Source organism: Elaeis guineensis, chromosome 1 (assembly GCF_000442705.2).
Source record: "Elaeis guineensis isolate ETL-2024a chromosome 1, EG11, whole genome shotgun sequence".
Classification (NCBI taxonomy): Eukaryota; Viridiplantae; Streptophyta; class Magnoliopsida; order Arecales; family Arecaceae; genus Elaeis; species Elaeis guineensis.
In genome coordinates, this window is record NC_025993.2 from 181,741,973 (window position 1) to 181,768,149 (window position 26,177).

The 26,177-nt window shown below is 36.9% G+C and overlaps 2 protein-coding genes and 1 non-coding gene across 4 annotated transcripts; 1 reads left to right on the forward strand and 2 right to left on the reverse strand.

The window, feature by feature from the left end:
- Positions 1-1,423: 1,423 nt before the first annotated feature.
- On the reverse strand, positions 1,424-10,974 carry LOC105039972 (cell division cycle 5-like protein). Its single transcript, XM_010916320.4, has 4 exons — positions 10,480-10,974; positions 8,315-10,039; positions 3,524-3,805; positions 1,424-3,179 (listed from the first exon to the last, which is right to left on the reverse strand). The coding sequence occupies exons 1-4, from the start codon at positions 10,654-10,656 to the stop codon at positions 1,911-1,913; spliced, it is 3,453 nt and encodes a 1,150-aa protein (XP_010914622.1). The 5' UTR covers positions 10,657-10,974; the 3' UTR covers positions 1,424-1,910.
- A 5,396-nt stretch (positions 10,975-16,370) lies between these two features.
- On the reverse strand, positions 16,371-16,442 carry TRNAG-UCC (transfer RNA glycine (anticodon UCC)). The gene has a single exon. It is a non-coding gene; the product is annotated as a tRNA-Gly (tRNA).
- A 115-nt stretch (positions 16,443-16,557) lies between these two features.
- On the forward strand, positions 16,558-25,128 carry LOC105039973 (probable pre-mRNA-splicing factor ATP-dependent RNA helicase DEAH2). Of its 2 annotated transcripts, none has more exons than XR_002164049.3 (7): positions 16,558-17,030; positions 20,321-20,508; positions 20,728-21,812; positions 22,287-22,483; positions 22,572-22,810; positions 22,912-23,030; positions 24,438-25,128. XR_002164049.3 is itself a non-coding variant. In XM_010916321.3 (7 exons), exons 1-7 carry the CDS (start codon positions 16,731-16,733, stop codon positions 24,571-24,573), a joined length of 2,193 nt encoding a protein of 730 aa, XP_010914623.1. In that variant the 5' UTR covers positions 16,558-16,730; the 3' UTR covers positions 24,574-24,808. The 2 variants fall into 2 exon arrangements, 1 of the variants encoding a protein (XP_010914623.1); XM_010916321.3 differs by having other exon boundaries at positions 22,358-22,483; positions 24,438-24,808.
- The last annotated feature ends 1,049 nt before the right edge of the window (positions 25,129-26,177 follow it).

Sequence of the window (26,177 nt, forward strand, 5' to 3'; positions counted from 1 at the left end):
TATATTGGTGGCCCAATCTGTAAGAAACTCGGTCTGTAAGTTCACTAGATTAATTGAAGAACAAGGCAACTAGGTTTCTCACCTCCTCGCCTACTCACTTGAAGAGAAATTCTTTGTGCATCGCAAGCGGTGTAGAAAATCTGATGTGGAGCATATCGCTTTATGTGTTTGGTCCATATAGTCACCGTTTTTCAATGTGAATTTAATATCTGTAATTTTTTTTTTCGTTTGAAAATTTTGAATGATGAAAATATCTCTGTTTTTTGAAAAAAATTATAATATCTTGTGTCCGTATTATAACATTCTGCGTGTAGAAAATCATAATTTTGACGTAGGATATCATAACATGCCACAAAATATCATAATTTTTTTCAAAAATAAAAATATTTTCATTATTTAAAATTTTTAAATAAAAAAAATAAAAGTGCAGACATTAAATGCGTATTAGAAAATCGTTGGACAAAAATATCCGTTCTATATTATGACATCTTGGACCATATTATGACATCATAATTTGATACAGAATGTCATAATATACTACGAGATGTCATAATTTTTTGGATTATATTATGACATTCTGTGCGTAGGAAGTCATAATATATCACAATATGTCATAATTTTTTTCAAAAGATGAGAATATTTTCATCATATAAAATTTTTAAATGAAAAAATAAAACTGCAGATATTAAATACGTGTTAAAAAATGATGACTATGTGGATCAATTACATAAAGCAACGTGCTTCGCATCGGATTTTCTACATTGTGGTGCACGTGGAATTTCCCCTCACTTGAGTCCATCGCTCAAACAGGGTAGAGGAGTTGCATCATCTCCTCCTCCGGCTTGTGGATAAGCCTCGTCATCCTGGGCGAAAGAGTGTAGCCCCATTCTTGTCAACAGACTTGGGCCCCATGTCAGTGCCACCCCTCCCTACCTTCGGATCAATCGAGGCCATGAATTGGCAATCGCCGGTCCAGCGGCAATGGACGAGATCTGGAGCTCAACGAAGGGTCAACATCATCCTATAATTTCCTCGGAAAACGTAGGAACCGGAGAAAGCCTTTTGATTACTTTCGTCGGCGAGACAATGTGAGTTACTTTTTCTCTTTTCTTGGAAGATTCTGAAACAAATGATGATCCACAAAGCCCCTGCAGAGGCTGAGAAGTAGGCCCGAAGGCCGAGCAGGGCACCATTTACATAAGTGGTGCAACAGATTGAGTCCAATCCAAACCCAGTCCGGCCTACCGGTTTAGCAGGTCTAACCTTGAATTAATATCAACAGATGAGGTAGAAGAGACGGTTGCATTATTCAGCTAAGAGAAGAAACTTAGGATTGATTGAAGCTTGCAATAAGTGGATGGAATAAAAATTGGGTGGCAAACATGCACTTTTCAGGGCAATCACAAGAACATGCAAAGCAAAATAAGAGCACTCAACCGCTTGAAATTCCAGCTCACATCGTTCTTTTAAAAATGTCAGATGACATTAGCCTGAGAAAAATACAAAAAACAACCATTGGATTCAAGCCCACAATCAGAGAAGAATTCACAGGTGACCCCCAACCACCGAATATTGGAGTCATCAGCATCTGAGAACAGTTATGACCACATTACTGGAACAATCCAACAATAAATCCTCAATTTTCCATAGAAACAAAAGGCTGTTTTTTTCCAAATTAATATTGCAATACCCCACTGAGACAGTATCTCTGAAACTAAAACCTCGAATAATCCTCCTGCCTGCATTAAGGAAAACATTTAAGTTGCCAGTTCCAACGTCACCATCAAGGTGCAATAAGCGACAACCCTTATTTTTCACAAGGACGGTGTTGGGGCTTAAAACCTCATGTCTGTCATAGAATGTTACATCTGGAAAGCTTGCATAGGAACTAAACAGTCTGAAAGGTATCATCACTTGCCATCTCCCATTTCTGCCTTATCATCTGATTCAACCATTAAATTCTCCCTGTAATCTGGAATTGAGACATTAGTCTCGCTTGCAATTCCACCATCTGAATTGTTAAGGGCGCAGTCTGCTGAATTAACAGCTGTCCGAATAGAAAAATCAGAATGTATCTTTTCTTCAGAGCATGGTGCACTAGTAACAACCCCATGACTGCTTGAATCACCAGCAATTTGCTCAGCTGACCCAGGATCAGCATTTCCAGACTCAACAGGAAAAACAACTTGCATTGAAATATTGGAACATCCAGCCAGCCCACCATCCATCCCTTCGTCACCTGAATCCACCACCATAGTCTCCAATCCAGTTGAATATGAAACAGTTATCTGATTGCTTAAACAAGCAGTTATTTGAGCAGCTGAGTCAGAGGAAGCAGATGGATCCATGGTTGGTTCAGATATATTAGGCTGTATAACTGGTGAACCAGCAACCTGACCACCTGAATTGGCAACTGTTGTTTGCTGCTCCTGCAAGCTACCTATTTGATCTTGAACTGGAGCCGGTGCATCAACCATACTGCCTACCATCTCTTTCTGTTCATTAACAAATCCAGCCACACCACCTGATAATTCAGCATTTTTATCAACAACAGAAACATGCTCTTTGTTACCATTAAGACTCTCTTGAATTACATTTGCACTTTGGGTAGATTGACCTTCAAAGGCATCTTTTCTCTCGGCTGAACCTTCTGCATACAACTGGCCACCAGGCACTGAAGGTATAGGTTGTTCACACGAAGAGGTAGTTTCAGGATGATCTGCATTTGGTAAATCAGTTTGATCCAATCCTGCATCTGGCCTACAAACGTCACCCAACTGAGCAGTGTCACCATGCTGGTTATTTTCTGCCAATTTTTCATCCAGAGTACCATGTTTTGCTGCTGCTTCTTCCTCAAGAGCACGATTCCTCGCTGCGATTTCTTCTTCAAGTGCACGATTCTTGGCAGCAATTTCTTCCCGTATCCGTAATTGTACTTTGTGTTCTTCCAGTAGCCTTTGAATTCTATCATGCTCGGTTAAGAGATCCCCATAGCGTTGTTGGAGGCTCTGCTCAAGAACTTTCTGTTTGTTGACTTCTTCCATTAGGCTACTAACTCTGAATGAAGCTGCTAAGTGTTCTTGCTTTTGTAAAGCTTTAAAGCATTCAAGTTCTGTAGCAGCGGTGTCCATTTGCTTATATGTGGCCTCTATCTGTGACCATAATTTTCCAGCCCTTGTCTGCTCATTCAAATAAGAAACAAGTTAAAGGTCCATAAGACAGATAACAAACAATGAGAATGCAAAAAAATAGGCATGAAAAAGGGGAAATCACAACCAATTAGCAACAGGGCAATTTGAAGACCATGAAATTGGTTCAAGGGCAAGCTGTTTTTCATACATCTGTATTCAATGAATTTTAATTATCCAAGTGATATTTGTTTAAGAACTTAGATTTAACCTGACAAATAAAGCTGCCACATATAGAAAACCAGGCAAAACATATCCACATCAAATTGTAACTCGGGCAAGGATGAGGGAAAATAGAAATGAGAAAACAAGCACCAAGTGCAATCTCAACATACCTGATATCCCTGTGTGAGAAGTTTGACCTTCTGTTCAAGTCGTGTTGCCTTTTTTGCTTCATCATCCATTCTCTTCTTCATGATCTCAAATTCATTTTGTAAAGCAGCAAGTTTTTCACTGCTGCCAGCAATGCTAGCAAGGCCATAACTATCCCGAGCAGGGAAGTACATAAGATCTTCCTGGCATGCATCACGTGCTTTGACAAAATCATCAAAGGCCTCATTCTCGTGCCCCATTGCCACACGAAGAAATTCAACCTCTTCCTTAATCAAAGAATCAGCCTGCAAAAGTAAATTAAGCTACATTAACACTTTCCATGGTGGCAAGGCCACCAAAATCTATAAAGCATGCACTTTAGTCATAATGGTTAATGAGACTGTAAGCTATAGTTTCTTTCCATTTGTCTTGAAGAAGGTACTGAAAAAAATGCAAATGAAAAAAAGGCATGTAGAGACACCATTGAACATATTCGAAACAGATTGATTAATGTGCAGTAACAAATACAAAAAAAAGAAAAAAAAAAGAAAAAAGAAAAAGAAAGACAAAAGACTTGCTGAACTACAACCAGGGATTCCCAGTAAATTGTGTTGTAATTGAAATTCTCAAAATCAAAAGCAAAAGGAAAGAAAACAAATGTTATAAGGAGAAAATTATGGCAGCAGACCATGTAAGCTATAAAGAGAAGTGGGAGTCTACAATGGAGGGATAGCCCTCAAAGATGTTAAAGATAAAAAGAATGAGTTCACAAAACAGATCTTGATGCCAACACGCAATTGTCACAACCTCTAAAAAGGAATATGCAAGTCATTTGCTAACAGATGCAAGGGACTATTATCGCTTTACTCCAAATTGTGAAGCACATTATTGTATTTGTAATGTGAAATATTAGCTACTGCTATTATAACAACAGACATGTCTTTTCAACTAAACAAATAAGCAGCTTACAAAACCAGCTAATAATTTGCAGTTGTTAAAAACCTCACTCTTTCAAACTAACAAGTCAATCCAAATTTTTGATGGCTAGTCTTTTTTTGCCTTGAACCACCAAACCCTGAGAAACTATGCCCTTGATGATAGTTCTATTATCAGATTCATTTAGCAAATATTCTTCAATTAATACGCATATGATCCATATGCATATAACTTGCCACCTTCCTTCCTACTGTATATCATCACCATCCTGTTCAAGGTATGTCACCTTCCTTCTAGATGCTTGCCATGGGTCAGAAACATTTTGGCATAGGTGATTTTCTAGGTGCTTGTCACGGCTTAGAAAGCTATCATACAGGTTCTAATCAATCCTATGTGACTAGCAACCATCAGATTCTCCTCCCATGTCCTGCCCTGCTTATGGAATCTCGGGTATATAGGCAAGAAAAAACAAGCTTTCCATGATCCTGTAAGGAGTTTCCAGAGGTGCTATGGTTCGTCAAAACGCATTAATTCAAAGGCATTGAAGCATGTGCTACAAGCATTCAGCCAATGCTGCAACTTTACCAGAGTGTTGTCATTCATTTCAGGATTCTTCACATAGATGAAATAAACTGACCAGACAAGGAGTGTCACTGTATTATACAACAACACGCCAAAGATTTGAACGCTGCATTAAGGAATATAAGGAATAAAAGGAATAACAATAGCTACATGGCAATACTTGTTTTTTTTTTTTTTGTTACAACATGGCAATACTTGTTAACATGTTGGATTCATCAAAGATAACAATGTAACAGGTGATTACCGGCAGAACACTAATATCAATGCTAACTATTGGATCCACTGGAAGGCATTGTAAGGGACAAAGGAGTATAACAATGCTGGTCTAAATAGACCCATGGAGCAATAAGATCTAAAGCATATATTTGGTATGTTTTGCGGCAGTAGTACTTGGTGGCCAAAGTGTTAAAGGGGGATGACTGTCACTATATACTACAGCCCGCCATTACCTGCAAAATCTCCAGGAACAGATCTCTAAGGTCAATGAAGCAGTGGAGGAGACACCTGTAAGCTGGGCTGGAGGACATTATCAACACATCTCCACCAATGTCAATAGAAATGCCCATGACTCGAAAAGTTAGACAACAAAGGAGCACCAGATTGCAATGAAGAGAACCAAATGCTTGAGCATCTACTCATACATCTATTTATGAACGTAAAAATGGACACCCTCCATAAGTTCGACTCCAAAGCCCTTTTTCAGTTCTAATAGCAGCCCAAGTACACGAGTTCTATGACACATGAAAAGGAAATCCTAAATCCTCTGTCAATATTTACAAGACTCAAGCACAAAAACTTGACAAAAGTACCATAACTACACAATTTCTAGCTTTTGTTGAGTACCGGTGAAAACACATATTGGTGGGAAGTCTAATCCACAAGAAAGTGAATCGATTTAAGAATTAAACCATCCAAACTTGGATCATGACTTGAAATAATAATGAGCCAGTTGTCATCAATGCAAATGACTATATATGGTGGAACAAGTGCAGAATGCAAAATTAATCGTGCAGGAATCAGAACCATATATAAATCTCATTTAATGGGCATAGATATGCATAAATGAGACTCAGAACAATTCTGCTGGCATAGAACTATAAAAAATTACATGGAGATCAAAGGCACAGAAATGTTGAACAGCAAGTGCATTCAGTTCCTTAAATCAGTCTATAAAATTCTTATGGATAAGAAATCATGATCCTGTTCTAAGACAGAAAGCAGACATGGAAAATAGATGAGTAATTATAAATAGATAAAAGATCAAGATCATGCATTAATAAGGTAATGCTTCAACAATGACATAATTTCATCCATGAGTTTACAGAAGATACTATCTATACTTTGCTGTTAATAGACATGTTAGCATATAGTTGTATAAGATCATTGATTATTTATAGTCGTGTAGTATATGCTCAAATAATAGATCCTCATATGTTGTGTGTGATTGTACTAGCCTACAACAGTAAAATTTTGCATTTCAGCAACCCGCACTCAAGTTTCAGGACATCACAGCAAGTTAATAAACCCAGCTTACACCACTAATTGCAAGGTCTGTTGAGACTTAGTTCATATATCGCTGACTTCAGTGTTGTAACAAATCATCATGAACTCCTCTTCAAACATGAGTTTATTTGCCGCACTCATCTAAGCAAAATAAGGACATCCAATTCCAAAAGATTTGCCAGAATGGACATCTAGACCTTTCACCTATTCAGATATCGAATGGAGTTGATTCCTTACATTAACACAATACTTCCTACAAAGACTCTTTGGGTGGCTAAGTCAATGTCTAATGCCCTAAAACTCTTCCATTTGTAACAGTCATATGTTAAGACACCAACATGGTTAAATCAACAACAAATGATCGAGAATAAGACGTTGCTCACCAAAGCTTCTGCATGCTTCGAGCATGTCAGATAATTCATTCCTTCCCCTCAGTTAGAGGGTTCCTGAATTTCCTCCTTTTCTGTTAAAATAACTGTTTTCTCACGAACCCTAAATGTGAAATAACTCAATATGTGGTTATCTAAATTTCCAAAATTCTCATCAGAATTGAATTCTAATACCAAAAAAATAACTTGAATAATGAGAAAAGGTGGATTTGAAACTCCTGGTCCTTGAACTAAGCTCAATTCTAACCTTGTCCAGTTCACACGAGAAATGGGATCTGAAAAATGCATACAATTTAGACATTGAAAAAGAAACTAGGGGATTGTTTGAAATGTTTCCATTAAAATGTTGCATAAAATCAGCAAGACAAATAGCTCCTTTATGCAATACCCAGGACTGACTGCAAATACTAGAAAAGAAGCAGACCAGTAAGAATAGGTGTTCTTAACCTGTAATCAAGTACCAAGAATCTTTCAGAAATGTGGATGCAACAAACAAATGGTTGTGGGGAAAAAATCAGATGAGACCAAAAACAGCACAAGCAAGGCTACACATGCATGCCTATTAATTCACATGTATGTTACATTGTCTTGAAAGGTTCAAGCTAACCCAAAACAAAGGTCCAGTTCAATAAAATGCAGTAGTCATGTTGGAGTGAAGAGACCAAGAGTCATGATTTAAAAAGGAAAGCAAGAGTCATAATTTAAAATGGAAAGAACATTTTCCCTTATCTTCTTTTCTTTTTGCTCTTTTAAATTCATATAATCATTCTATTTTCTTTAATACTTAGATCTTCATTTTCTAACATCTCAGGATGGCAGAGAAATCTTCAACCTACGCATATCCAATTTCTTTGCATTTGTATGTCTCTTCAGTTAGGAACAAATATTTTCTTAAAATAATCACTTCCATTTCTATTTTAATCATACCCACAATATCATACGTCTCAACAGAAAGATGGAATGAGCATAGATATCAAAGGATCTAAAGTCTCCTGACCAATTTTCTTAACTCCACAGAAAGACAAACACTAGACTAACCTGCTTACTTCCTCATGAAGTAGATTAGCTTTTCATAAGTAAGATTCAGATACATGACTTCTCTACAAGACATACAGCAAACTGACTTACATTAAGCATATTATCAATATCCCCTCAGTTTCTAACCAGTGTATAAATCAAAAAAAAAAAAAAAAATCACAATTTAAATCAAAAACAGAATATCTAGCCAGAAAACTGAACCATGACTTGCTGATTAGGCAATGCATAATCAAAGAGTACCTACCAGTGGAAATGAATGCAGAATGAAGATATCCAGAAATAAATTACACATGAAGACAATAGAAAGCAAATAGAGCAAACATATACCAAAAAAATCATACATAAATTTAATAGAAAGAAGTAAACCTCTTTAAGTTCATCCTCGTCAAAATCTTCAATTTCAGGTACAGGCATAGCTCTCCCATTTGCCACACGCTTGGCATATTTCTTTTTTTCCTTCTCTTGTTTTCCATCGAGTGGGTATTTGGCATTATCATGTTCTAGTAATGCAAGAAGCTCCTTACTTATCATCTCATCAGCCTGCTCAAACAAAGTAGGGGGAACAAAAGAGCTCTTATCTTCATCACCCCTTATCAAAGAATTTCTGATAAGTTCCAATGAAGCAGCAGGAGGCCTAGGGAGCTCCCGCTGAAGCACTTTAGATCTCTTCCTGAGTAAGGCCTCCAGTCTTGCTTGTTCCTGTGCTTTCTCTCTAGCTATTCTATCTGACATATCCTCTTCTATCTTTTCCTCGGTCTCCTCATTTTCCTCTGCAATTGGTTGAATAACTATCTGATACTCATTCTTAGGCTGGGGAAGATTAGTTAAACCAGAACGCAATGTTTTTTTCAACTCAGCCTGCCTGCGGAGTTCAAGCTTCGCACTATCCTGCATTTCCATATCTTCGTTTATGTGAAGCTCATCACGGAAAGGAGTCCCTTTAGGTGTTGCACCAAAAGAATATGCATCTCTGGAAGGAGTCATGCCAATTCTCGGGGTAAGACCCGTAGCACCCGGAGTTGCCAGAGGAGTTGCCATTGGATTTGGAGTCTGTATCTCCCTTTTCCTTGGGGTAACACCTGAAAAATCTGATGGGTGCAACTCAGGATTCTCCCCACCCAAAAGAGGTGTCTGCGACTCTCTTAATCGTGCTAGGTTTTCAGCTTCCATCATAATAGCATCACCTTTCCCAGCCGGAGTTCTCTGTGGGGTTCGCAAGGGAGTCATCCCTTGTCTTGGAGTCTGCGAGTAATTTGCTAGAAGAGCATGCGTAGCACCACTTCCTTCAGCGAGTTCCTCATTCGCTAAGACAAGATCATTTGCATAACCCATCTTTGCTATCTCCTCCAGTTCTTGATCTGAAATCTGAGGAGCTGGAAGCATCAGTTTTGACCTCTTCCTAACTGCTTCCGGGTCATTTAGTTTGTTTGCTTGCAGAATTGCAGCAGGAGCATCTTGCCTTTGTGCAATTTTGTTCCTTGCAATGTCTTGCTTTCTTAACTGGGCCTCTATATCAACCCTCCTCTTTCCTTCCAGTTCCTCAATGGTTGTTGGAAATTTAGGCTGTTCCACAGGCCTCTCCTCACCTGAAACATCATAAAACCCTGGTGGAGCTCTTTTTTCAAATGGTATTTCTGCATTATAATCTATTCCTTTCCTTTTTCTCTTCCTTTGCCGCGTATCAATGCCAGCTGCCTTTAACTCTCTCCTCTTCTGCAAGGATGCAAGCCTCCTCGCTTCCTCAAGCTGTTTCTCCCTCGCCTTTCTCTTTGCCTTCTTGCCCCTGGTGTTGGCCAACCGAGCCCGTGCTTCCGAGAGCATTTCCTTTTCATCTTCATCCATATCAACAGGATCAGGACGAGCAGGTTTAGACTCAGGATTGGGGTCGATCTCTCCTGGACGCAACTTTCGTGGGTCATCACTTGGTTCATAGTTTTCATCCTTGGCACAGGCTGCATCAAGAAGCTTCTCGTAGCGCTCAAGGCACTGCGATGGTGTCCGGCCGACGATGGGTGCAATGGTTCTCCATTGAGTAGGCATAAGTTTAGCAAGATGAAGCAACTTCTCATCTTCTTCCCTGGTCCACTCAGTCTGCAACCAATCACATTCAAATCAAAAATTCCGTTAAATTCTAAACACAAGTCCAATAGCACTGCGGATTAGATACTTGACACTGGTACAACATTTAAAATCCCATTATAATAGAATCGAAACAATGAGATTTATATAAACTGCAAAAAAAGGATTCTACACCTCATCAGTACATCAATGTAGAACAACAAAAGATCGACTCCCCTTCTCAAAAAAATAATAAATAAATAATTAGAATTCATTCCATTTAGAATGCCGCAAAAATTTAAATAAACAAATCGTTAGGGCATCCATGTAAAGTTACAAAAAGAGATCGCCCTTCTTCCTCCAAGTGATTTCGAGGACGCCGTTCAAATCGAAAAATGATCTTTTTTAGGAGGGAGGGGGCAGAGAAGGACGCAGGAGGTCGGAGGAAAGAAGACCAGAAGTTATTTTGGTACCTTCTTGATGGAGGGATCGAGCCACTCGTACCACCGGGCCTTGCACTGCTTCGCCGACTTACGAACGAGAAGCGAGGAGATCCGAGCCCACTGGTTCTTCCCATATTTCATCACCGCGGCCTTGAGGATCTCATCCTCCGTGTTCTTCCACACGCCTCCCTTGATCATAATCCTCATCTTGCCCCTTTTTTTCTTATCCCCCTCCGCTTCGTCTAGGGTTTTGGGCGATCTCTAAGGATCTCCTTCGATCCCTATAGGGCTTCGAATCCGTAGAAGAGAGATTAGACGAAATATCTGCTGCTAGGGTCCGGGGTCGCTCCCGCCAGTCTTCTTCGGAATTCTTCTAGGATTTGGAACGCGATGCACTAAGGTGGAGAATGAGGATACTCTGATGGATATTAAGGTAGACCACGAATAGATCCAACGGCGGTAGGAGGAGGCGAACTGGGAGGGATGCGGAAGATAATGAGAGAGTGGAGAAAAACTAGGGTTCCGAAGGCCAATTCCCCTCTTTGTATTTTCTTTGTAATTAGTTTAGGCCATTAGATGTACGCAATTTATAAGGTTTCTTTTATATATTTCTTTACAAATATTTGAAATTATATGTTATTATATGTATATTCTTATGACTATATAAAATTAATTTTTAAGTCTGCACGTTGCACACGTGGAATTGTAGATCATATTCATATAATCGATAAAAAAAAAATTAATAACATATCCATTCATATCCTTAATATTCACAAAGATTTTAATAACATCATATAAATAAATTTTAATATTTTTATAAAAAAATTTATGAATAACATATCCATTCATATTTTTGATGTTCATAATTGAAAATCTCAATAACACCGGTTAATAGATATAAATAATTTTTAATTTCATTCATTAAGAATAAAATATGTGCATTCAATGCTTTGAGATAGAAGAGTCTATATGGCATGCATTGAAAAAAATAGACTACTTACGTGGACAGCTTCATTTGCAAATCAATTTTCTTTCACTTTCTGCTTCCTAATATATATATATTAGATTGATTATATTTACAAAAAAAAAATAATAACATGTCTATTCATAGCCTTAATGTTCATGAAGATTTTAATAACATCAGTTAATGGATATAAATAAATTTTAATATTTTTATAAAAAAATTATGAATAACATATCCATTCATATCCTTGATGTTCATAACTGAAAATCTTAATAACATCAGTTAATAGATATAAATGACTTTTAATTTCATTCATTATCAATAGAATATGTGCATTCAATGCTTTGAGATAGAAAAGTCCACATGACATGCATAGAAAAAAATGGGCTACTTACATGGACAGCTTTATTTATAAACCAATCTTCTCTCGCTTTCTAATATATATATTAGATTATATAGTTATATTTATGTAAATTTATATAAATTATAAGTTTTCTTTTATCATATATATATATATACTTTCAAAATTTTATTATTTTCATAAACATCGTCATAAATTATCTTTATTAAGCTAAAGGTATACATGTAAATAATAGATTTATGAGGATATATGCAAAAACAAGCATACACATAAATAAAAAATTTATGAATGTATAAGCATTATATTTGCATTATATATACAGCTATCTTATATACCTAACTATATCTTTGTTCTAATATAAATACTATGCCAACATGATGATTTCCATGCCAAATAGTTTGACGCTCGAATCTAAATCTAATAAACCACTATACTCCCTATCAAGAGCAAAGCTTAAGGTGTCATGGTCGACACATGAGTTTTGTTGCAAATTTACTGGCTTTTAGATTACAACAAGATATTCTGCCTCTCAGATTAAGAGACCACTTGTAAGTTTGTACATTTTGTCTACACTTCTTTTTTATCAATATTTTATAAAATAGTTCACTAATATTATACTCTCAGTATGATAGTATATCAAGATGTTAGTGTAGGTCTAAGGTGAAGAAGAAACTCCACATCATCAATGTCCACCACGATAATTTTATGGTATGATGCTCAAACCTCACTTATGGGTGTATCCAATCTCTCCATAGATCCTATCCACTTCTATAGTATCATGATCTTTTTTCTGACTCTATGATCGATGTGTGACATACACCTATAGTATATATGATCATAGTAAAGAAATAATCCATGCATAATCTAATAAATATTTAAAACTAAATCAAATATTTTTTAAATTTTAACCAAATATGTGGTGGAGGAGACAATTGTGATAGTGGTGGTATGGTGGCAACAAAAATATACTAATAGCGGGGGTGCCGATAATATAGTGAAGGCAACGATTATGATGATGGTAAGGTGGTGAAGATGATGATGGTAATGAGGGTGATTGCGGTTGCAATAGTGGTGTTAGGAATGGTGGCAAACATCATGAGTTATTTTTATGAAAATATTAAAAGTAAATTTTTTTTATTTTTTATTTGATAAAATAAAAAATATTTTTGAAATAAAAATATTATCATAAAATATATTTTTATCTATATTTTTATGATTTTATTTTTGAAATAGAAAATAAGAAATTGAAGTGATGCGAAGCAAGCTTTTAGTGCTTAATTATCAAAATTGAACCTCATTAACTGAGTTGAGCCACAGATACTTAAAAATATCGTCTTTTTTTTTTGCACTTGCTTTCCAAGTCTTCTCTCATCTCTTCGTTTTTCTTTCCTCCATCTCCTCCTCTTCTCCCTCTTCTTATTGCCCACTAGACAGAGCTTTATGAAGGAGGCAACGGTGGCGGCAAATCCATCGATGAGATCACTGCTGCTATAATAACGTCAATAAATGACAGAGAGAAGGTGGAAGCTTGCTATTTGAGCTAAGAATCGAATCATCATTGTCACCATCCCACCAAGCTCTAGCAAGTCTACTAAGATCCTCTCACCTCTCCTTCTCCCCTTTTTGTCCATCAAAACCTGAACATGGTAAATATCTCATTCAAAATCCATTCCAATATTGATTTCCAAGAATTTTGAGTAGAAACAAGCGTTAACAATCTGAAGTTATTATAAGCTAGATATATATTATTTTTGAACGTATGCACGTCATTAATTTAGTGATTTAAGTAAACAAAGTGGAAAAAATTATTTTTAGAAAAAAAAAGTGTTAACTGATATATCGGAGTTGAATTGATTTTCTTACATCTTCACTTTTAAGCTTGGGTTGATTAAGATTCTGATCATTGTGATTAATTTTAGGTCTATTTGTCACGTTATATCTCTTATTTTAGATTCTTAAACCTCTTTTCCTAGATATTGTGGTTTGACTAGAGACAAGCTATCCAAATGCTAACCTAGGTTTATTTCTGAAAACCCAACAAAAAACTCGATCTTTGATATTACATTTTGTTAGTGGGGTGGGCTATTTCGGTACTTCTAAAGTCTAAGAGGTTGGTAGCAAAGTAGAAAATAACAGCAATGTTGCTAGTTTGGTGTCATGGTTTGATAGAAATGAATTTGACAATATAAGTAAGCTATGATTTCATTAGATAGATTCTTCAATTTGCTGTCGAGTGTGGGAAGCAAATTGCTTAATTGCATCCAACCTTGTAGGTTGGTTGCAATGATCCTGTCTCATATGGTAGCTCAAGAGATGAATGTGAATTTAGGAGAGAGCTGATTACTCCGTGCAGTTTGAAGAATTTTTGATCATCAAAGATTCAAGAATTGCAGGACATTGGAAGGTAGTTGTCATGCTTGTGGCTCAAGTGATGCTTGGATAAGAGAGAGCCTAGATGGATAAGAACCTTTTGTTTATCTTGACATCTGGTAGTACCTCCCAATCATTGAAACAAATGTGGAATGGAGAAAATCATGTCTAGGAAATTTGTATAGTTGAGGCAGCCAAAAATTCTTAACTCATGATAAAATAAAACCCTCATTGTCTGATGGATTTTCGAGCCCTACCCTTGATGATAGCCTAAAAAATATAAGATGGTGGAATGTAAGTGTTAGGTGCAGATAGGTGCCTTCGAGGGTTCAGACTCAAGTGGCAAAAAACAATATCGCTTAAATAAGTACTGAATTGTGAAACGAACTTATACCTAGAAATAAAGGAGTCTATTATTGATGCTTTACTACAATATAGATTGGTGTCACAGATATGGAGGCTAGCCCATTTCAGGTTTCATCTACTATCTCTACGCTACCTATTAATAATTTTCTTCAGGCTGCTCTATCTTCTAGTAATAATAAAAAGGCTAAAGTAGTTTTGATGTGTTGCATTATTTATATTTGACTAGCTATAGATGGATGTATTTTTCAAGAAACGAGATAAAGTACAAGAATGATTCTTCTCGGAGCATCCACTTATACTTTGAAGTTAATCCATTAACTGCTACGGAGGAACCATTGATAGTAGGGATGACCTATTTAGCTTTTCCTATATGATTTTTACATCATCAGATAACATATTTTTCTTGGGAGTCACCACCCCCTACTTCCTCAAGATCAATTTTGATGGTAATATATATGACAGAGGTCCTTTTGATGGAGCAAACTTTATGATTAGAAGTTCTTATGGTGATTTATTAGCTCCAGATAGAGGCAGAATTTTTGATACGACGGTTCCAATGGTAAAATATTATGCCATATGGGATGGATTAATTTATACAACATACATCTTGAAGGCTTTAGATATTTATTTAAAAGGGAACTATATGATGGTTATGAGATGACTTTCAAATTCACCATCTACTAAGTTTAGGGAAGCCTTACATATTAATAGTATAGCTAATTGAATGGTATCTTATGCTATCAATCAAATTAGGACTATATTATAGGATTCTATAGTCGGCCTACTCAGTCAATTTTTGAATATTTTATTTTTTAATTTTTATGGATGTATTTTTACTAGAATGATGTAATTTTTTCGATTTACTGAAAAAAGAAACTTATATTATCCAAGGATTTTAGGTGTTTATACCCAAAAATAATTTTATATATAAATAGGTGATAGTGATATGATTGAAGAATGGTGGGAAACTTTTCACCTAAGAAATAACAAGATGCTAATAGTACAGATACCTCATGCACGTGAAATATAGAGTTCGCATTATATAGCAGAAGAAAATATATTTCACTCTCTTACATATTGTCTCTTTGTAATGAAGATAAGCTTGGGACATGTGTGCTATCTTTCTACATTAGTCACATTTTCTCTGATATAATTATTATTTACTTATGTTATATCAATTGCTTATTAATTTTATGGAGAATAAGAAAGATATTATGTGCAAATATATTATATCAACAGTCCTATTATGGACATTACATGATTATATATATTTTACTATGCACAAAGCTCCATCCTGTGCTATTTTGCTTATAATAGGTTCATCATTGAATGTTGGAAATATATTTGATTTTTTATATTAAATTTTTTATATTATATAATTTTTTTTATTATTTTTTTATATTAATATTTATGTCTTATGTAGTGTTTCAAATCAGATTGTATATTTTCTTGTAATCTTCTACTCATATGCGTAAGCGCATCAACTTCTATCAAAAAAATAGAAAAAATATATCTTTAAAATAAAATTATTTTATAAAGATGACATAATAAAATAATATTATCATCTTGAGATCATTGACTCATAATATTTTTTTTTTTATGGGTAAATAATTATTATCACTATTGTCATAGAAATTTTTATTCTTACTAAATTTTAAATTGATTAAATATCAATACATTTGTAAAAGAGAAAAAAATATAAGTGTATGGAAGCAAGATCTAAGCATGGAAGATTGTAAAACAAATATTGTCAAAATTAAAAAAAAAAAATGTACCAAATTTAAAACAAAGAAACTTTTACTTATCCCAAAAGATGAGGAAACTTTTACATATTTTTTAATTGAAGTAAAATCAAAAAACTGCGTTTGCCGGGAGTCGAACCCGGGTCTATTGCTTGGAAGGCAATTATCCTAACCGTTGGACTACAAACGCTGTTGCGTGACGTGAGTTTATAGCTTTTATATAATCTAAAACTATGGTGATCCCTCGTTCCTCCCTATATAAGCAACCGATCCCTTCTCCTACCAGTTCCCGTTCCCTTCGACCTCAAAACCCTAACCCTAACTCGCGCTCTCTGCGTGCGCGCGAGCTCCCAACTCCCCCCATTGGAGAGGCGATCGGTGTCGTCTTCCTCCCGGGTTTTACTCATCTCCTAGCTCTCCTCAAGGCCGGCTCTTCGATCTCTTGGACGGAGTTCCTTTCGCTGTGAAGAGGTCGGACATGTCGACGGAGAGGAAGCGGAAGGTGAGCCTCTTCGACGTGGTGGACGAGACCTCCGTGTCGGCGAAGCTGGCCAGGGCCAACGGCTCTGCCCCCGGGAGGGCGCCAGCGGCGGCCCCCGCAGTGCCGCCGGGGATCAACCGGTGGAGCGGCCGGCCCTACTCGGCCAGGTACTATGAGATCTTGGAGAAGAGGAGGACCCTCCCTGTCTGGCAGCAGAAAGACGAGTTTTTGCAGGCACTCAAGGCCAACCAGTGCCTGATCCTCGTAGGAGAGACCGGCAGTGGCAAAACCACCCAGGTCCGTTCTTTCAGAAACAGAGGACAAAAAAAAATAGGGTTTTTCGAATATTTTACCAGCCCTTGGTTTAGTTAGATCTCAAAGATCTTTTTTTCCTCTCTTTCTTTTACTCGCAATATTTCAGCATGTTCTAATAAAAGTTGTGGGCTTCATAAATGAAGTTTATGAGTGGATGCTGGTGTTTGGAATCTTTACCAAAAAAAAAAAAAAAAGAAAAGAAAAGAAAACCTTATTTGTTATTTCATGAAAGTGAAATTTCTTAACCATTGTTTGACTTACCAGTAGCTTGACTGGTTTAGGGATTATGTGATTCGTTATTCCTGCGCAGAACGTTGATTTTAATATTTGTTTATATTTTTGAAAAAGGATTGCATGATAGTAGTTAACTTGTAGTTTAAAGTCCGAAACTGTTCATTGTAGAACAGGCTATCAGTCTATTGATCTATCGTTTGTAGTCTATGTATCTGGGGAACTTATTGCCTATTTGGATGCCTGAAGACCTTATCTGTGGTATATGATACTCCTGGCTAGAAGATCCATGGCAACACTTAAATTCAATATCCCTATTTTTTGTACAAAGTGAATTAGCTTGAAGGAGGAATTTGCAATCGCTAACTATGGGGATAGAGGGGAATGAGCGAGCTGTTGCTGAATCTTGTCTTTATTTCTTTCTCTTCTCTAGCTACCTGGTCTCCCCTGATCTCTCCTGGCTTTGGACATCCAAATCGGGTTTTAACGTGGTCATTGATTTTTTGATGATCAGTTGTTGACATATGAAGTTCTGTTGAGGAACCAGTTTAGATCGCAAGGTATTGAAACTACAAACCTTACTGATTAATGCCATGTGGGTAGGGCTGCAATATAGGTAGGTTGGTGCTGTAGAGGGTTAGTTCAAATCCAATCATGATGCAAACCAACCCAATTGCTAGGGATCTTGGTTGCTAGAAGCAAGTGTTGGTGTGAGGATCCATGCAAATGTGTATTTGATCCCACATCGATTTTGGCTTAGATGAAGGGAGTCTATTGAGAGTGGGTCTGTGTTTAATCCCACATTTGTTGTATATTGGGGAGATCTTGGATACTTAGATAGGACCAAGGAACCTAGATAATGCATTTTGACTAACTTTTTTCGGTGAAATCTTAGGTTGTCACAAATGATATCAAAACAAATCCAGCTTTCGACCCATATGGACTAGGGCACATGCAACAGAGATCCACTTAGGACTGATCATGGATGATTATGCTGGGGTTTAAATGGGGGAAGTATGTGAGGATCTGCATGGGCATATGTTTAGTCTCACATCGGTTTGTATGCTAAGAAGATCTTGGGTACTTATATGTGGCTATTGGAGCCAAATAACACCTCTTAGGTAGTCCCTTTAGGTGAGGTCCTAGGTTGTTATAGATGGTGCAGGGATTGGGTAAAGAAAAGTGGGTCTGTTAAAAGTTTCTTAAAAAGTGGTGCGTGGCTGAGTTCCCAAGGAAATTGCAAATGGATTTGGTGCCTTAAGTAGAAGATTCTTGCTACTAAGGTTGGGATTTTCCCATCCAACCTAAATCCCAACCCCATTGTAAACAAATCCAGGCTGGATTTAGTGTTGAGTTGGGCTAGACTAGATTATATTAACAAGTTTAGTTGGGTTGTATGACTAATTTAAGATTGAGGAAAGGTTTGGCTTTTCTCAGAGGTTAGTATTACATCAATTGGGATCTTATTTAGGTGCAATTACATAATTGCATAACTCAGGAGAACTAAAGAAATATTTAAATTTACCAAGTACTTTATGTAAAAAACAGATGTAAATATATTTACCTATTTTGTTAGGTTAGGTTTGGTTGGGTTTAGGGTCATGTTGAGGTTTAAGCTCTATTTATCCCATCTCAACATGGGTTGGAATTTATAGCATAAACCCAACAAAAGATTGGAAAACCTCGGTCTAGCTTAGCATAATGAGAAGTTTGGGTTGGTCTAACCTAAGTTGAGCTCCTACATGGGGTTACAAAAACAATCAGTTGTTTAATAAAGACTCATTTTGCCTAATTCCAAGTGTCGGGAATTGCAGTGCACAAAGAGTAATCAATGATTGTTGGTGGCTTGGAATCTTGATCTATGCTCCTCCCATCCAGTTGTCTAGTTATGCCACAATATCCTGCAATCTAAACCTTTTCCTTTTGTTGAGACACTATTTTATTGTTTTCTAAACCACCAATAAGAAACTAAGGATGTGGAAATTTGATTAGTACATATTATTCTTATTACATATGTTGCGTATTTTACTAGGTTCAAATTGATAGGTTGTTATTGTATATATATCAATTTTTGCGGTGTCACCCAAACTGCCCTGTTCGATGCATACTGATCCATATCAAGTTGGAACCAGCATAAAATCTCCATATGGGTTGGTACAGATCTCGAATTGGCCCATACCAACTTGTATTGGGCTGAACTGTATTGTCTGCTTGGTACTGCCCAAAATCAGGCTGTGTACCATACCAATCGTGCCGACTACGTTCAAATGATACCATAATAAAGGGTGGGAAAAAGGGGTCGGAACTTGTCTCGGTAATTGGGTGTGTACTGTTCCATATGAACTATACCATATCTAACCAGCAATGTATCGATACAATACTCTATAGCGAGATTGTGGACCTTGGTTTGTATGCTTGTTTGGTCACATACCAATCAACTTCTTAACCATATACCTACACACACACACACATCATAGCTTCAGCTCTATGCTTGGTCATGCTTGAGAGCAATTCTTAGAATCTTATTTTCCCTACATAACAAACTCTTGAGATATTAGGGTCACGCATATGAGATACTTTACTTTATTTGATGATATAGTGTTTTGCCACTGAGCATTAAAATTATGCTTGCAAACAAAACATGTTAAGATTTTTTTTTGTTCCTCAGAAGTATTGCTTGTTCTATGACCTACTAATATTCTTTTAAACATGTAGTCTTCCCCCATCTCTGTTGCTCTAGTTTGAAGTTTTTTTTTTTTTTTAAAATCTTTCTTACCATTTGAATGTTTGTATTCAACTTTGTTGAGCTTAAAAGCTTAATCATCTGTCAGATGCTCTCACCATCTTCATTTTTTTATGCATTCAAGTCATTAATTTAGTTACATCCTTATTTATTTATTTATGTTTCTGCAGCTTCTAATTGTACCAACTTTTAGATATTTTTGGATGGTAGCCATAGTGTAATTATTTTATGTAAAATATTGTAAATGTTACAGTTGCTTTTAACTTATTGATGAAAAAGGAGTGATGCTATTATACAGATTCCTCAATTTGTTTTGGAAGCTGAGGATTTGGGCAAACGCCCCATGGTTGCTTGCACCCAACCTCGCAGGGTTGCTGCAATGTCTGTTTCTCGTCGAGTTGCTGAGGAGATGGATGTAGCAATAGGAGAGGAAGTTGGTTACAGCATTCGGTTTGAAGATTGTAGTAGTCAAAAAACTATACTGAAGTAAGCTTTTGATGCCTTTCCAACATCACCAATATTATTTAATCTAGATGGTTTTTTAAAGTACTTTATGATCTCTTTGTTATTTTAGTTATTGGCTTCACATGCTATTTTGTATCGTGATTATTCTATTGTTTCATCCATCCATAACTTGCTTGTTGTTTTTCACCTTCAAATTAGTATCAAATGTTTATACTCAATCTTTTGTTTTTTCAATGTCAGGTACTTAACTGATGGTATGCTTCTAAGAGAGGCAATGGCTGATCCACTTCTAGAGAGATATAAGGTGATAATTCTTGATGAGGCTCATGAGCGAACTTTAGCAACAGATGTTCTATTTGGGCTTCTGAAAGAGGTTTTGAGAAATAGACCTGAGCTCAAATTAGTTGTAATGAGTGCAACACTGGAGGCTGAGAAGTTTCAGGGGTATTTCAATGGGGCGCCTTTAATGAAGGTACCTGGAAGACTACATCCAGTGGAAATTTTCTATACACAGGAACCAGAGAGGGATTATCTGGAAGCTGCCATTAGAACGGTGGTGCAGATTCACATGTGTGAACCTCCAGGAGACATACTTGTTTTCCTTACTGGAGAGGAGGAAATAGAAGATGCATGTAGGAAAATTACGAAGGAAGTTAATAACCTGGGTGACCAGGTTGGGCCTGTGAAAGCAGTGCCGTTGTATTCTACATTGCCTCCGGCAATGCAGCAGAAGATTTTTGAGCCTGCTCCAGCCCCGCTAATGGAAGGTGGGCCCCCTGGAAGGAAGATTGTGGTGTCAACCAACATTGCAGAAACGTCTCTGACCATAGATGGTATAGTTTATGTGATTGATCCTGGCTTCTCCAAACAAAAAGTGTATAACCCAAGGATACGTGTGGAGTCCTTGCTGGTCTCTCCAATATCAAAGGCAAGCGCTCATCAGAGGTCAGGGCGTGCTGGTAGAACACAGCCTGGAAAATGTTTTAGACTTTATACTGAGAAAAGCTTCAATAATGATTTACAAGCACAGACATATCCAGAAATTCTCCGTTCTAATTTGGCAAATACAGTTCTGACCTTGAAGAAACTTGGAATTGATGATTTGGTACATTTTGACTTTATGGATCCTCCTGCTCCTGAAACCTTGATGCGGGCATTAGAGGTTCTGAACTATCTGGGTGCCTTGGATGATGAAGGGAACTTGACCAAATTAGGTGAATTCATGAGTGAGTTCCCCTTGGACCCTCAAATGGCAAAGATGCTTATTGTCAGCCCGGAGTTCAATTGTTCCAATGAGATCCTCTCTATATCTGCAATGCTCTCAGGTACGAAGACATTTATTTTTTAGTTATGTTTAGGCATCTACCCTATGATTATTTGGTTGGCTTAAGCTTTTCCAAAATATGCTGGTTTATTTAAGAAAGTGCATTAAGCTGTCCAGGCATTAATACTTATTGCTTATTTTCAGTATTTTAGATGTATAGTCAATATATCTTGATGCTCTCTGATTATGTACTGTTCATCTGTGGGTTGCAAGCATAAATGATCCTTGATATGCTAAACCGTTCACCAGTATTGTCAAATTTGTATTTGTGCTTGCTTTCCTATATTTCAAGATGTACAAAAGAATACACATATAAGGTTGGTTTAGTATTATATATTGCCTGATGAGGGATATCATCTTCAACTATCTTGTCCATGCTTGATGAGCCAGTGTTCGGCATGGCAAGTAGAACTCTCTTCCAGTTTAGGGCTGATGCATGTAGTTTAAGTTTCTCAGTAATTCTCTTATGAAGCAGTGTCGTATCGCCTCTATGCATCTGCTGACCTACCGTGGGCTTCATCTGTGATAACAAATTTCTGTCTTTAGTACCCAATTGCTTTCTCCGGCCTAGGGAGGCTCAGAAAGCTGCAGATGAAGCAAAAGCTCGGTTTGGGCACATCGACGGGGATCACCTAACGCTTCTGAATGTATATCATGCTTACAAGCAAAACAGTAAGTATACGGTGCAAACCCCCTTATTTCACTTATAATTAATTCCTTGTTTCCACATGTGTGATTTGCTTTGATTTTTTGAATGCAGATGAAGACCCTTCGTGGTGTTATGAGAATTTTATTAACCAAAGGACGTTAAAGGCTGCTGACAATGTGAGGCAACAGCTTGCACGCATTATGGCCAGATTCAACCTCAAGCTATGCAGCACAGATTTCAACAGCCGTGATTATTATGTCAACATCAGAAAGGCTTTGCTCACAGGATACTTCATGCAGGTAGCTCATCTTGAGCGTACTGGACACTACTTGACTGTGAAGGACAATCAGGTAGATACTGCTTTGTGGTCTTTTGTTGCTATACTGTGAGCCCCTTAATGGATATTTTATTTTGTTAGTTCACGTAATGTTTTTGTGTTCTATATATTTAGGTTGTTCATCTCCACCCTTCGACCTGCTTGGATCATAAACCAGAGTGGGTCATCTACAATGAGTATGTATTGACCAGCAGGAACTTCATCCGCACAGTTACAGATATTCGTGGAGAATGGTGAGCTAATACATATCCATTGCTACTTTTGTAACTCTGCATGTTTATCATGCAAAATTTTCACTTGATTGCACACTCAAGCTTCTGTGGACTTCCATTAGTGGTGTTGGCATCTCTCTCTCTCTCTCTCTCTCTCTCTCTCTCACAAACACACACACGCACGCACGCACGCACGCACAGATGTAGAAAGGGCCTTATTTGTGAATATTATTCTCTCATCTTCTGTAGGACCTCCAATGGATAAGTGCTCTTAGTAAATTTAATAAAATTGGGATGAGACATGACATCTTTTCATGAGGTTTAGAAAAGATAAAAATACAAGGGTTTCTGTTTTTGTTATGAGAAATCCAAGAAGAAAAATTAACCAGGTTCAGGGGAAAACTTTCCTCACTGAAATGTTTTTTCCTTGAAAGTTGATGTTTGGGTATATGATGCCTGAGGAAGTGGTTTTTGCATGTTTGGTTGACCATGGGAAAATGGTATATTTTAGAGTGGCTTATGTGGGGAAAGTTATGTAAAATACATGTTATGCTTTTACTAAAAGGAAAGATCTTATCCCATTCTATCTAAAAGAGTAAGGGCACTTGTGGGAAAAAAAAACCCCAATCCCTATCCTATAGGAAAGTAAGTGACTCTTCCATGTCCCACTTGGGTTTTTCTTCTCATGAAATGTGGGAATCTTATTCTCATGGAAAATCTACCTTTCCATCTCTCCCCTTTGAAAACTCTAATCAAACATGAGGCATTTTTCTATTTTTCCATAGACCACACTTTCCTCCCCTTCCCGCGAGTCCTTAGAGCTGTTGATAGCAAAACTTTTTTGCTTTCAAAAAGTGAGGAGAATAATTGAAGTTTTGTGCAGAGCTAACCTCAACATTAATGTCCGTGTGGTATTTCACTAATTTGTAGAGACAGAAACACAAAAACAACAAAAATAGCAAATCATTGCTTCAAGCTGACACAACATACGAGCTTTCGACTTGCATCGCAGTTAATAAAGTTTTCTTGTTGCTGCCTCCCCCTGGTCTGAGTCCATCTGGTTTTTGGTCATGGCCATGTTGCTTTTTAAAAGTGGCTGGGGAAAATGCAGATTTATTTAATGAGTTCTTTCTTAATCAGCCTAGAACATGTGAAATATTTTGTATGGATCACCATTAAACCTCCTAAATTTCACTGATAGATGGTATACGTCTCTATGATGTTTTGTTTGTGTTTTTTGCTTTTGTAAAAAATAAATTTGGCAATGTAATTTTGGTAATTTCCTGTGCAATGTTCTGGGTGGTGAGCCAAAATGCGATGTTATGTGATATTTAGGAAAATATGCACTATTCTTGGATGTATTTTTTTTTTCTTATCTAAATTTCTGTGCATTTGGTAAATTGGAATTAGTAACTGTTCTACATGCAGGTTAATCGACATTGCTCCACACTATTATGACCTCAGCAATTTCCCTTCCTGTGAGGCAAAACGGGTTTTGGAAAGGCTGTACAATAAGCGCGAGAAAGAAAAAGGCGAGAGCAAGGTCAGAAATAAAGCAACATAAAATTGTTTTTGCTGGTGCAATGGTGTGTTTGGCAGGGGAATGGGCGTGCAAACATTGGAGTTTATCACTGCTTGGTTGATGCCTTTGCTGTCCTTAAATAGTTGTATACTGTTCCCAGCCAAAAAGGAAAATTCTTTCAAGTGGAGCTAATTTCAGCCAAAAAATGGATTTTCTTCATTTTATTTGCTCGTAAGTTCCCTCCAGGTTTTTGTTCAAGTGCCAAAATTTTCTTGAATGCTGCGTCTCTAGTGTAGCACCAGAGGATGTGGAGCCGGACATCAGATCCTATCATTCCGTTTTCTCGTGTGAATTGTACAACGTACTCTGATAAACTGAAGATTTCCTTATTCGTAAATTATAATGCCACACGGGGTTTGTAGAGATCGACAGCTGCAAGTTAGCAAATATGCCTCTTTGGCTCCTTATTACTGCATCCATAGTATTTTGTATTATTTGGAACAGCCTCCTATGACACCATAAGTGACCCTGCCCTATTGTTTATTTCTGGTGTATGAATTCTTATCTAAATCAAACTTGTCAATGCGTTCAGGTTTACGATATTGATCTGTTGTGTGAATTATGAGGCTTTCTTTCTTTTTCTGGATTAAGGATTCCATTTGCCTGTGTGTGTTGGTGTTCTTGTAATTTTCACCATTTTCTACTTTTGCCTGTGTCCTGCTTAACTTGAGCTCAGCTTGCATGTTGGTTCATGACCAACTGTTGCCAGGTAACATTGCAAAATGACGTCAGATTTGTATAGAGTTGGACATCGGGCTGAGCGGTCAAGTACTGTAGCAAATTGTACTATATAATTTTAGGGATCGGATTGGGTTGGGAATTTGGTGGCCCGTGGTTTAGGTCCGGCACGATCGTTCAGGGTTTAGGTTGGTGTGGTCTGGTGGGCCAGGCACGGCCTGTGCTCAGATCCGAAACGATTTGCGTGCCAGTCCATATAAATTTTGATATGGTATATTTTTAAAATTTTTATTTTAAAAAATAATTTTTATAAAATAAAATAAATTGGAGGATAAATAAAAAAGATAAGAGATATTAATTTTTTTTTAAAAAAAATAAAAATTATTTTGTAATAGTGGATGATTGGGTATGGATTTCTATCGATTTATTAATATAAATTAAAATTATACAAAAGAGGGAGCGGGGGTTAGGTTTGATCTTCAGAATACAACGAGGAAGAGAAGAAAATAGAGGTGGTTCATTTCAATAAATAAAAAATAAAAATATATAATTTTAAGAAATAAAAAATTAAAAATAAAATTTATTAATTGTCTATTATTTTTGTGTCGTCCTCATAATCAAATTCATATCATGTCCTTCATTATCTAGAAGTTGTGCCTCCACGTCCAGCCAATCTTTGAAGCAGAGCAGCATCTCAATTATCTCGTCCGTCATTCTGCTCTTCTTTTCATCCAAAACACGTCGATCTACACTAAAAATTGCTTACGATGTAATTATGATATCGGCACAATTAAAATATCACGTGCAATTATAGACATAACAAGATATTGATTTTTTACATTCTTCCATCAGATCAACACATCAAGATTTTTTATTTAATTTTCATCTAATGCAGAAGAAATTTCATT

Excerpts from the sequence above, each read along its gene's own strand:
- LOC105039972 (XM_010916320.4), bottom strand. The coding sequence starts at position 10,656 with ATGAGGATTATGATCAAGGGAGGCGTGTGGAAGAACACGGAGGATGAG. Across the intron at positions 3,806-8,314 it reads ACGAGGATGAACTTAAAGAG|GCTGATTCTTTGATTAAGGA; the intron begins GTTTACTTCTTT and ends TTACTTTTGCAG. Across the intron at positions 3,180-3,523 it reads TTCTCACACAGGGATATCAG|ACAAGGGCTGGAAAATTATG; the intron begins GTATGTTGAGAT and ends TTGAATGAGCAG.
- LOC105039973 (XM_010916321.3), top strand. The coding sequence starts at position 16,731 with ATGTCGACGGAGAGGAAGCGGAAGGTGAGCCTCTTCGACGTGGTGGAC. Across the intron at positions 17,031-20,320 it reads GCAGTGGCAAAACCACCCAG|ATTCCTCAATTTGTTTTGGA; the intron begins GTCCGTTCTTTC and ends GCTATTATACAG. Across the intron at positions 20,509-20,727 it reads AGTCAAAAAACTATACTGAA|GTACTTAACTGATGGTATGC; the intron begins GTAAGCTTTTGA and ends TTTCAATGTCAG.